This window comes from Lemur catta, chromosome 16 (assembly GCF_020740605.2).
Source record: "Lemur catta isolate mLemCat1 chromosome 16, mLemCat1.pri, whole genome shotgun sequence".
Lineage (NCBI taxonomy): Eukaryota > Metazoa > Chordata > Mammalia > Primates > Lemuridae > Lemur > Lemur catta.
The window spans coordinates 5,152,927-5,166,309 of NC_059143.1; the positions used below are offsets into that span (position 1 = coordinate 5,152,927).

Below are 13,383 nucleotides of genomic sequence, written 5' to 3' on the forward strand. Positions count from 1 at the left end.
TATTACACTGATTTATGTATTTTGAAACATTATTGAATCCCTGGGATAAAGCACACTTGATCACAGTAAATGATTCTTTTAATGTTCTGTTGAATTGGATTTTCTACTGTTTTGCTGAGGATTTTTGCATCTGTATTTATCAGAGATATTGGCCTGAGATTTTCTTTTCTTGTGTTACCCTTGTCTGGCTTGGTATTAGGGCAATGCTGACCTCATGGAATGAGTTTGAAAGTATTCCCTTTTCTTCAATTTTTTGGAAGAATTTGGGAAGGATTGATATTAGTTCTCTTTAAATGTTTGGTAGAATTCATCATGTCCTGAGATTTTCTTTAATGGGAGAATTTTATCACTGATTCAATCTTCCTACTTGTTACTGGTCTATTCAGATTTTCTATTTTTTCATAATTCTATCTTAGTAGATTTTATGTGTCTAGGAATCTATTTTTTCTAGGTTATTCAATTTGTTGGTGTATAATTGTTTATAGTAGTCTCTTTTGTTTTATTGGTGGTATTTATATCAGTGGTAATGTCTCCTCTTTCATTTCTAATTTTATTGTTTGAGTTTTCTCTCCTTTTCTCTTAGTCTAGTTAAAAGTTTGTCGATTTTGTTCCTTTTCAAAAAACCAACCCTGAATTTTATTGATCTTGTCTATTCTGTTGTTTTTCTAGTCTCTATTTTTTTGTTTCTGCCTTGACCTTTATTATTTTCTTCTTTCTACTAACTTTGAGCTTAGTTTGTTTTTCTTTTTTTAATTTCCTGAGATGTAATGTTAGGTTGATTATTTGAGATATTTCTTCTTTTTTTAGGTTAGTGTTTATTGCTATAAACCTCCCTCTTAGAACTGCTTTTGCTGCATTCAGTGAGTTTTGGTATGCCGTGTGTCTGATTTCATTAGTCTCAAGGTATTTTTAATTTCCCTTTTAATTTCTTTTTTGACTCATTGGTTGCTCAGGAGCATGTTGTTTAATTTCCATGTGTTTGTGTATTTTCTGAAATTCCTCCTGTTGTTGATTTCTAGTTTCATACCGTTGTGGTGGAAAAAGATATTTCATATGATTTCAGTCTTTTTAAATTTGTTGTGACTTGTTTTGTAGTGTAGCTTATGTTCTATTGTGGAGAATATTGCATGAGTGCTTGAGAAGTATATGTATTCTGCTGCTATTGGATGGAATGTTTTATATATGTCTGTTAGGTTCATTTAGTCTAAAATGTAGTTTAAGTCTGATGTTTTCATATTGATTTTCTATCTGGATGATCTGTTCATTGCTGAAAGTGGAATATTGAAGTTCCCTACTATTATTATTATATATTACCACCTATCTCTTCCTTCATCTCTCTTAATATTTGCTTTATATATTTAAGTGCTCCAATGCTGGATACATGTGTATTTATAACTGTTATAGCTTCTTGGTGAATTTATCCCTTTATCACTATGTAATCACTTTCTTTGTCTCATTTTACAGTTCTTGGCTTAATGTGCATTTTATCTAAGTATAGCTATCCCTATTGTCTTTTGGTTTCTATTTGCATGGAATATCTTTTTCCATCATCTCAACTTCAGTCTATATGTGTTTGTAAATGTGAAGTGGGTTTCTTGTGGGCAGCATGTGGTTGGGTCTTGTTTTCTTATTTATTTAGCTACTCTATATCTTTTGATTGGCTACTAATCCATGTACATTCAAGGTAATTATTGATAGCTAATGACTTACTATTGCCATTTAATTGTCTTCTGATTGTTTTGGAGTTCCTTTGTTCCTTTCTTCCTCTCTTACTGTCTTCCTTTTTGACTTGGTGATTTTTTTCTAGATGTATGCTTTGATTTCTTACTTTTATCTTTTGTTTACGTACTATAGGTTTTTGCTTTGTGGTTCCTATGAGGGTTATATAAAACATTTTATAGTTATAACTGGGCTATTTTAAGCTGATATAAAAAGTCTGCACATTTATCACCCACCCCTCAACATTTTATGATTTACAATTTATGTCTGTTTATATTGTGCATCCCTTAACAAATTATTGTGGCTGTTATTATTTTTAATAGTTTAGTTGTTTAACCTTCATACTTCCTGGTTAGATTTTAAGAGCAGGGACCATGTATTTTAATTCTCTGTTTCTCATTATGCTCAACCTGGTGGTGGACATGGATTAAATACTCAGTTTATTCCTTTGTAATTGACATATCTCTTTCAGAAGTGATACCATTTGATCCAGTGATATCCAGTACCCTCACCCACACTATTGTTGTGCACCCCTGGTTCTACCAGCCTGCGGATATTAATGACCTTCTCCCTCTCTTCTCTCTCCCCACCCACAGCATGTGCATTCCGATACAATGGGCTGTCCTTTGTCTACCTTATCTACCTCTTGCTCATTCCTCTGTTCTCAGAACCAACCAAAGTGACGATGCAAGGTAAGAGATTTTTACTATTCCACACCACAGAGTTATACAGTCTGAATATATTTTGCTGGGCTCCTGGGAATTGTCTTTATCCAATGGCAGAGATGTTATCTGTGCAGCAGGGCTGGTGCAGCACAGACTGGGTGTCAAACATTATAACAGCTACATCAAGTCAGGCTGTATAGGACTTGTTTGTGATTCAACATGTTTTTGTCACTTACTCAACTAATAAGTTCCCTATTAGGTCTTTATAAGTAGACTTGGCAGTATAACTGGAATGTTTTCACTAGTTAAATAAGGAAGATGGCATGACAACATTGGTACATGCATTTGTGTATTGGTTTGCTGGGGAGAATGTGGTGGCAGTTGGAAGAGGCAGAGCTATTTCTAACAGTTTTCAGCCACTAGGCAGAAGAATGGTGTAGGAAGCCTGGTCTTAGTCATAACTTGTTCATGCATCAGTTGAGATTTCTTAAATATGCCTCAATAACATAATGAAAGAGAGTAATTTGTGTGGAGATATAGTTCCTGAAGCTTTTTCCTGCAAAGCTTTAGATCCCTTTCTGGTTGCTTTACAAGAACCTAAAGGTATAGAAAAGCATAGTGACTATATTTTCTGAGGCTCTAATTAGGAAGCATGGTCTGATTTGTGAATTTTTTTATTTGAAATTCTTTCACAAGTATAAATATGAATCACACTGAGTTAATTTAATAAATTGTTTTTTAAAACACTGCTATTATAAGAAATAAGGACTGTGCCAAATGTCTTAGGTAAGTATAATGGCCGTATGTTTACATGAAAGGAAAAGGAAGTTGTATTTGACCCCACCTACAGAGTGGCATGAGAAAGGTCATTGATGGTGATTTCCTTGTTAATGATGGTCTCTTTAGAAAAAGAAGTAAAGACCGTGGTGTACACAAAACAATGAGTAATGACTCTGTCTTTTCCATTCTCTCCATTTAGTATAAAATTCATAAAGCACATCATGACCATTCATCCTAATAGTTATGACTGTAGATATCCCATGTTGATTTTTCTGTCTCTAGAAGAATCTAAATAATAGTGCTTCTATGTCACCTAAATCCTTCATACATAAAGTTAAGAAATGGTAGAGAAATGTGAGTTTATGCAAATCCTTATCAAACCCAAAATGCATGGTTTATGGGGCCCCACCCACCACAGTCTCATTCCTAAAGGGTTCAGCATAAACAGAATAGTTTCTGTCCTCGGAAACAAGATTTTAACATACAGGCAACTTCTATTTCATGGTTTGGAGCTCATTTTTCTAAGAAAGAAGGTTTTGTGTTCATTCACAATAAAGTGTTTTAAAAATGAGTACCTTTATATATTAAATTAAATGATCTATCACTTTTATATCAAGGTGGCCCTTTGTTATTTTATTTGGAAATCAGGTGACTTGGATTTCCTCCTTTAAACATCTATGATACCCCCTAACTTTTCCTTTTTCCCTAGCTAACCAGCCCTCAATGTGCAACAATGTCAGAAATGCCCATTCGTTTTTGCCCAGGTGCACTGGTTTATGCTCAGGTGCAACAGAAACTGACACTCTCAGAAAGATTGTAGATGACACATAAAATCAAAAGGAAAAAATAAATCCTTTCTATATATAGAAATATCCCAAATTAACAAAATGTTACGAGGTCAGTGCACAAACAAAGCATAAGTGAGTGCATAGACATCTGCTGGTGCTTTTCATAATAGGAGAGGGGGTAAGAATGGGTTGGAAAGGGAAGCCCTCATGCATCTTTCCAGGTGGCATCTAAGAGCAGCATTGTATGGACTGATATTCAACATAAATTTATTTATTTGTTTGCTTATGGGATTGCAGAGGGACTCTAAGATAGGATGTCACACACTTTTTTCTGAATACCTAGGACTCACAACCCATGCATTTCTAAAATATGTGTTTTGAGACATCCTGGGTTCGAGATTTCTAGTGGTGCAAGATCAACATATGCAAGTGATGGGCATGGAACAGTAAATGCAGTGTAGCTTTTCAGGGAGACAGAGGTTTAAACATACTCAGACTTTGGAGTTTGTGTTCGTACACATGTCTCATGAATTGGTAGGAAAGTGCATTGGCAGATTGAAAGGGCTATCAGCTAGCTCTGCACTCCCTGCTCCCAGACAGTCTGTGCCTGAAACAGTGAGTGAGTTTGAATCAGCCTCAGGAGCCTATGAGGCCACTGTACCTTGCTGGGACCCTGTGCTGATACAGACCCCACCTGAACTGGAAGTGAGATGCAGACATATAAAAATTGCTCCACGACCCTCTGTCCTCCGTTTGGTCTGATGCGGTTTTGTGTGTGTGTGTGTGTGTGTGAGAGACCATTTTTCCTATAAGTATATCCCAGAATATGGAGATTACTAGTGTCATAAATTAGAGGGTGGTTCTTGCATGTAGTTCTTGGGGTAATCTTATATATAAAATTCCAGTCTTTCAACTGTTGTTGTTTAGGCCAGGGATGTTCACTTATTTTAATCTCAGTGCTGTGAGCAGGACAAAGATTATCTGAGTATTTCTGATGTTTTCCTCATTTGTATGATTAAACAGAACATTTGTTATCAGGCCTTATCCTACTGTCTTATAGAAGAAGATAATCAATTAGTTATCTGGTGAAATGTTAGCAAATTTTGTTTGTAAAAATTAAGAGTGATGAAAATGCTTGGAGTCTCAGTCTGCTTAACTTGTGGGTGTTATCTGATTATTAAGGGCTGCAACTTACAAAATCACTGAATTCTAGAGCTGGAAGAGTTTTAGGAGTTATTAGACAGCAACCAGTGGTGGAATCTCTTCTGCAACAGCCAGGCCAGCTGGCTGCGTGGTTTCTTCTAATATACTAGTGGTGCCAGGGAGCTATCTGTTGCCCTGGGAAGTCTGTAATATCTTCAGATAGTTCTTTCTTGAATCAACCTGAAATCCCCCTCTGTGAAAATCCAAGCCATTGTTTCCAACCTATAGCAACAAAGAGAGAGTTGCCAGATAACCAGAAGATCATTTTACAATATGATTTTGAAGGGATTCATTAAAAGATAGGGATTTGACTAAACTTCCTAAGTCTTTTATGAATCTTGGATTTTTAGAATTCTTGATTTTCTATGTTGGATATTCAAATGTGCAATTATCTCAGTAGGATTATATCAGTCAGGGCCCAACCAGAAATCAGAAATCACTGTAGGTATTTTACAAAGAGAACATTTAATAAAGGGGATTGATTACTAAAGGCGATGAAAAAGCCGAGAAGCTGAAAGCAATGTTGAAACATCTGAAATACCAGCAAGGCAGGAAGGCTTGGGGAGCCAGGAAGGCGGCATCAGCAGGAGAAGGTCAGGACACAGATGTGTGTGCAAACAGGCCTTGCCTGGGCCTCTTCACTGCCAGCTGTGGCCGCTCCAATGCACGGTGGTGATGATCATCTCTCCCTGAAATCTTTTTTCACTGGGCAGGATATTTCACATTACTCAAGGGTGGGATTTCTGGACTGTTCCATCCAGACTGACTTCCTCTTGAGGCTTTTCTCTCTGTCAGAATCTCTTCTAATGGGTTGTGTGCAGTGGCTGCTGTGGTGTAAGTTGGGAATCCCCTTTCAGGACTGAGGCATTATTCCCAGCTGCCAGGAAGCGTTTCTGTGACCACTCACAGCAGAATCCCTGCCTGGGAGTTGGCCGTGGCTGAAGGGAGCTACCTTCCATGAGCTTCTCCTCCCCAGACCAGGGGAAGCTTAGACCCAATGATTATTCAACACAGGCTGTAAAGGCCCCAAGGTTGGGGAGTCTTTGAAGGGCTGTGGCAGCTCCAGAGCATCCTATCAGCTGAGGCCCCCATTGCAAGAGCATCACAATTTAGTCTTTCCCTCTGGGGGGTCCTGCATTCCTCACTCCCTGACAGGTATCTCTGCCCAGTGATCCTCCTGCCATGTGAATCCCCCTCAGCCTCTATTCTGGGGAACCAGACCTGCAAGCGTCCCTGAAGCAGGGACCACTGTCTCCTGGAGCTCAGCAGGCAGAGCGGTCAGCATGAGTGCGGGGGAGACCTTGACACAGAGACAGCCTCAGCGCTCACGTACAAGGGTACAAGTACCCTCCGGGTGCTGCAGCCAAGGCCCAGTGTGGCTCTGAGTCCCTGCCTTGACCTGGATGTCACTTCTTTGGGTCAGGTTTTCCCCTCTTGCAAATGGAGACCTGTATTCTTCAGGGTTATTAGGCTTTGTGGGGATCAAATGAGCAGATATAATTTTAAACAAAAAGTAAAATTGTTACACAAATAGTAGTTATGATTAGTTGTAGAATTTACACAGACTTGATTGGACACGTGTACCTTCCCAGTTCTCTCTGCCTGGGGTACTCCTTCGAGTGGGGGCCCTCTTTCCATAATTCAGATTTATCTCACATGGCCCTCCTTAGAACCACCTTCTCTTACCTCCCTAGCTGAAGCTTCCCTACCCCATGCCAACTTTCATTTTTCATGCTGTGATCCAGTTTTGTTTTTCTCAGTATTTATAGCTATCTGAACTTATTTGTGCAGCCAATCCATAGCAAGAGCTGGACTTGAGGACCCGGGCCATACAGCTATTCCTCTGTGACTGGATAAAATTCTAAGCAGTCCACAGTGCTCATCTGCTAACTCTTAGATAATAAAATGTCCTCTGGTCACTTTAGCGCCCCAGTCTGTCTCTGATCAGTAATTCATATCCCCAGGCCAGTGCAACAGTTAGAACTGTAAGACGTTATTTAAAGCTAAAGCTCCTTCCCAATGTGTGTCACTGCCTGTGGAAGCCTGGAGAGGGGACGGGGCTGGGGGCTCCTCTCTGACCCCTTCGTGTCTCTGCCCCTCCTCCACCCCGGCTGCTTCTGCCCTAAGCTGGGCCAAGTCTTGTTTGGTGTGGCGGGTGGTAGGTGACAGTGTGGAGCCCTTGCCAGGCCAGCAGGGCCCCTGACAGGTGATGTTCTGCCCCTACAGGTTGATCTCCTTGGCCCAATGCTGACCACTTTTCCTGTTGTACCTCTTGGGCAAAGTGACTTTAAGTCAGCTCCAGAAGGGCTGATTCTCTCTCTCTCTCTCTCTCTCTCTCTCTCTCTCTCTCCCCTCCCCCCGGCTTTCTCTCCCTCTCTCTCCTGTGACACACACACGCACACACACACATGCACACACACACACACACACACACACACACGGCACAGGGAGCAGCCCCCTTGGTCTGCCATCAGTCACTGTGTAGTTACTTCCCTCAGCAAACCCTCACCTCTGCTCTCACAGCCATCTCAACCAACCTCTCTTCTTGCTCTTGGATTTCTCAGACCAGCATGTCCCTTAGCTCACAGGGTCCTCTCGTTGAGTCTTCTCTTTTTAGTTTGGAATTCTTTCGAGCATAGTCAGCTCTCAGCTTCTCCAACATTGATTCTTTCTTATTCTCCACAGGGTGGGGAGCCACAGGTTGAAGTAAATGCTCCTTGTTGTGTATTCACTGGGGAATGAGGGAGTGTTTGGCACGAAGCCTTGATCCCTCAGCCTTTCAGGGTCTCACCTGAAACCGAGTCAGAGTCCCATTTTAATATGTTTATTTAGTGTGTCACCCCCTTCTAGTATGGAAACATCAAGATGGCCAGGATATGTTGTTTTGTTTACTGTTGTATTTCTAGGACCTGAAACAGTGCCTGATGTATTGTAGGCATACAGTAAATATTCATGTATTGAATGAATGAATTTATTTCCACAGTCTGGAGTTCTGGAAGCATTTGTGAACATGGCTATAGTCCTATGCTGACCTCAATCTTCATAGTAGTAAACATCGTAGAGTAGTTTATGGCATACAGCAGTCCTCTGGAGACAGAAGCTTGGGGTATCATACTCCATGGGGTTTGGCTGTCTCAGATTTAATTAGGATCAGAGGATCATGAGTAATTGAGAAACCAAGACTTTTAAAAAATGGTTTATGCTTTCACTTACAAGCATGGGCATTTTATTTAAACATGTAATACTGTAGGAAAGGAAATGAACATTTTCCTATTGTTCACAATGTGCTTTGCATTAGGATTGAGACTACCCTCCATTAAATTTCTTAACTAACACATAATTAACTTTAGGTGGCCTAAGAATTGAAAATTAATGAATCATTAAGTTATTTAACCAGATACATAATAGATTTCTTATATTTTATGATATAGTGATAATAGTGGCCAATAATGTATTGGTCAGTATGGTGGAAGAGTCTGTATGTTGTTTGGATGGAATATAAGTATTAAAACATAATGCAGTATGGAAGAATGCCACAGTAAGTGCTCAATAAATACTGGCTAATAATATTACCATTATTTTGAAGCACAATATTGTTATTTTGAATGTCAGAGTGAGCTGAACTTAGAAATCTCTTTCTCATTTGTGTGACCGTAGTCAGTCTTTACCAGAGGACTTTATTAATGTTCTCTAAACATTAGCAAGGAATTATGTGATTTCCAAAGTTTTTCAGTGTACTGCTCTTAAATACAGCTGATATTTCTGATTTATTTTTGTTAAATAATATTTGGGTTAATTAATCTATTAATAGAGAGCCAGTAGTAGCACTATCTACTAAGTTCATATGATTATTTATGTGCATTAATTAAATTCTCACAACAAACTTCTGAGGGAGCTGTTATTATTATTAAAAACTATTATCAAAAATCCTCATATTACAGATGAAGAATGAGTTCCAGGTGGGTTCATAGCTAGCCTTGGGACACACAAGTGCTGGTGGACCACACTCTTAGCCACTGTGTTGTTCTGACTCATGCCCTGGATAAGAGCTAAATCCTCCGGGGATTTGCAAGGGAAGAGTGAAACCTAGTCACCTAATAAAAACTTGCTGGCTGATAGATTACCAGGCTCTGGGCATAAGGGTCTGGAGAGATAACATGAGAATATTTAAGGGAGATATTTTAATTTATATTGGTGCAGAGTGATAGCATGCGTGTATGTTATATAGAAAATACATCTTATTAAGTGTGACTGGTTATTTCTTTCAGCAAATATTAATTGAAAGCCTGTCCTTCACAAAACACTATGTTTGGATTTGTGGAGGATGAGAAGGTGAAGAAAACATGACCCTTCACTAGAGTAGCCTCTCAAACACGTTGGGTTTTATGTATCTTATTGAGTGGTAGCTCTTTCAACACAGTAGTTATCTTTGGAAGCCTATGACTTACTCCAGTGATACTGTTATGTCTCTAAACTGATCTCCTTTCCTGTTGTCTCAAGAGTTTGCCTTGAATAGGCTCAGTGTTTGAATTGTATAGCATTTGGGGGAATGCTATACAAGCTTGATGGGGGAAAACTGGTGATCAAAATAGTTGTGTCAATTTTAGAATAAAAAAAACCCAGAATATTTAGTATAAAACAAAGGATCTGAAGGTCACTCCTAATTATGAATGAGGAGGTTTGAGTTTTATTGGAATGAGGACAGCATGACTGATATACGTGGAATAAATATGTATCTTTCCATAATGGCTATGCATGATGTTGAATGTGGTTATGAAATATCCCAGTGAGAAGGCAGCATCCTGAGGAAGTAGTCATTCACTAGATCTATCCTAGGATCTTGACTATAAAAGTCAGTGCCCATTTTTTCCAGCCCAGAGACTCTAATATTAATCTAGAGAAGTGCTTTAACCGAGGTACTGAGGATGTTAATAATAACAAAAGTAGCCAGCTTTTATGTCACATTTCCTATAAGCCAGGTACTGTTCTGTGTATTCTTCATGTGCTAACTCATTTTATTAGTGAACGGAAAGACTATTTATTGCAAAGGCATAACTTTCATCCTGAAATGAAAAAATTGTTAATATTATGAAGTTAACTGGAGTAAAAATCCACTTAACAAACTAGGAATCCTACATAGGGAGGTACTATATTAATGCTTGTTACTCCTATCAAGGAGTTGAAACTGCCTCAGTGAGAGGCATATTTTGACTAGGCTAAATTCCTGTTTTCCTTTTGCCCTCCCACTTCACCAAGGCTTTCCATGTGTCCATGGAGCTCCTTCCCCCATAGCTGGGGTAGACTCTTCCTCATTTCATGCACTAGATCATAAGTTCTTAGTTTGTGATTCTGTAAATGTTCAGTCCAGAGCCTTTTTCGGTTGGTTCAACAGAAACATCCTTCCATTTACTCAAAATAATTGATAGTTCTAATATTATCAGTAAAGTGCCCACAGTCTGGGATGGGAGATATGCACATTCAGTTATAGTGTGATATTGGCTACTTGCTGGAAATTGCTTCTGTCTGCTTGCTCAGTCCTGTCAGCAAGTTATCCTTCCTTGTTCATTTAAGCCTTGCAGGCTGGAGTGGATAGGCAGGTCTTATCCTTTCCTTTTTGGGGAGTTTCATTTACTTATTAGGGAGTAGTTGAAAAGAGATACACTCCAAATTACAAGACTACAACACTTCCTGGGTAACACTAGCCATTGCCCTGTAGCCAGAATATCTTAAAAGCATCATCTAATCAGTTCATATGAAACATTTATGTTGCACACACATACACAAATGCTAAGGGGCACAGTGATGGTTGCTGTCCAAAGTATGTGATCATCAATAAGGACAGAGTTATCTTCTTGTCCAAGAATGCATACTCATTCTGAGAGCCTTTATTCTGAATGTTCTCTAAGATTGGACAACGCTGTAATAGATGAGAACAAAATTCCTAGTGGTAGATGAAAGAGAAGGATTTCTGGTGCCTCTGTGGGTCTTAAGTCTTCTCTGTTTAGTTATGATGGTGAGCTCCCCCAGGAGTAAGTAAAACAAAGATAGTACGCCCAGTTCTTTGCTGAGGCCAGTACAATTGCCAGAGGAATAGCAACAAAACTGCACGCTACCAGCTCTTTCAGGCCTTGTCCTCAAAATGTTTCTCAATATGTGGTTTTGTGGACAAGATTTATCTCCTTGTTTTAAATGGTGTAGGTCTCTGAAATATCTTTTTGGTTTTTGTTTTCTAATAAACTTTGCATTGTTGTTTTGAGCAAGGTAGCAATTCCCCTAATATATATTTTTTTCATTTATACTCAAAAGTTATATATTATTTTACATATATTATATATATATTTTTCTGTTTATTGTGATCTTTTCCAACATTTGGGGAGAGAGAATTAAAAAGGGGTAGGAAAGGAGGGGCTTACTGTTCTTTGGTGACATTTGTAAGCAAGTGAAAGTTTTAGCAGGCCAAGTTAACTTTTGTAAACTGTTGCAAAAGTTGTCCTGAGATGATAGAAAAAGCATATTTTATTCTACCCAGCTTTGAACAAGAGTCCTGCTTTAAAAGGAAGTTATGCAAACTTTAAAAGTAATCACAGTATGTGTGTGTGGGGGTGAAATAAACATCATAAGGGCCTTATCCTGAAGTTCTGACCCAGGATACACTTTACTAGAATCACTAATGGCACCCTGAGAAAAGAAAAATGATGTTCAATTTACTACATGAAGAGGCAAAGAGATCTGTAACTTGTAAAGACATGTTTAGACATCAGAAAGGAAATAGTAGCAGATATTTAAAACTGCTTGCATCTGGTTTTTGTTAAAAACAGTCTTTATACCATTAGGCTTATTATTACTATGTCATAATAAAGCAAAACACAGGAAATATTTAATTGAGTAAATTATTGGGTGTTTTATTATCAATATCAGCTCAATACCAAAAGGAATGCTAAAAAAATTAGGTGCCTGTTTCTTGAATTTTTGAATAAATTAATTATAGGTCTTTGAGGTTATTTTCTCTGTTCTTTTTTGGGATGGTACAGATGTAATAGTTCACTGTTGCTTTAAATTTGGCATGTGCTTTTCAATCAGGAAGAGAGAGTTTCAGGCAACATATAATTCTCAGCTTAGGAAACACTGGGTCATTGTGTTATATGACTAAAGAAAAGATTTTAGGAGCATAAATGTTTTGCTTTATTTGGCTGTGATAAGCTTTACCTAAAATATGACTTCACCTTCTATTTAAATGCTGTCCTGTCATTACAGTGAGTTATTTCAACTTCAATTGATACAGGTTTGTTGATCATCTCTTCAAGTGATGGTTCTTTTGTTTATTCATTTCACAAACATTTCCTGGTGCCTCTACTGTCAGGGCTTGTCCTAGGCAATTGAGCTTCAAAGGTACATAGGACGAGCCTTCTGTCCTCAGGATATGAATCCAACTCTGCCATCTATTAACTGCGTGGCCTTGGGCAAGTTCCTTGAATTCTCAGATTCCTGGTTTCCTCGAACGTGGAGTGCCGGGCACTGATGCTGGAGGAACACTGAGAGATTGGCAGCGTACACTCATGGGTTACTGGTCAGGCCTGTGATCTGTGCTGAATACATGGATGAAATGCTCTAGAGGAGGAAAACATATCTTCTCTCTGACTTCTAAAATTTATCTTCCCTTTAAAAGTGTTCAATTATAGTTGATTTGCTTGCATATTATTTTGAGTCAATTTATTTCAGTTTTGGCTGGACAAGACTAATTTCTGATGGAATCATTTGTTAGAGTGTCTGGGCTTTAATTTATGTGTAACTGTTTCTCCTAAACAGAGTCGCTTGTATTTGTACAGATTCATGTGAAATAACCTTTTGAGATGAAAACTTACATTTAATTTTCAAATAGCGCTAATTAGTAGTTATAAGAAGAATAAGCAGGAAACCTATATAGTGCTTCATGTATTCCAGGAAACTACTCCAAGCTTTCTAAATAATAATTCACTTAGTCTTTACACACCCCTATGAGACAGGTATTAGTATTATTTATAATTTACAGATAAGAAAACTGGGAAGTGCAAAGAGGATACTGAATAATTCCTGAAACTAACAGTGTTAAAAATTGATTCAATGAGTGAAAGTTTCTAATATAAATAATTCAGTTATCTACATAAGCATTTCCCTCATTCTGCAGTAGCATCTTACTATGAAATTAATAGACTGAAAATAAATGTAGAGATTATGTACACTGTCTACTT

General features: G+C 38.3%; 1 protein-coding gene across 2 annotated transcripts in view; it reads left to right on the plus strand.

Moving 5' to 3' along the window:
* Positions 1-13,383, plus strand: part of PIEZO2 (piezo type mechanosensitive ion channel component 2) — a 441,466-nt gene that overhangs the window by 73,454 nt on the left and 354,629 nt on the right. For both annotated transcript variants that reach the window (XM_045527221.1, XM_045527222.1), the window contains exon 2: positions 2,316-2,411. In XM_045527221.1, the coding sequence (XP_045383177.1) occupies positions 2,316-2,411 (96 nt within the window). The remainder of the gene's footprint in view (positions 1-2,315; positions 2,412-13,383) is intronic.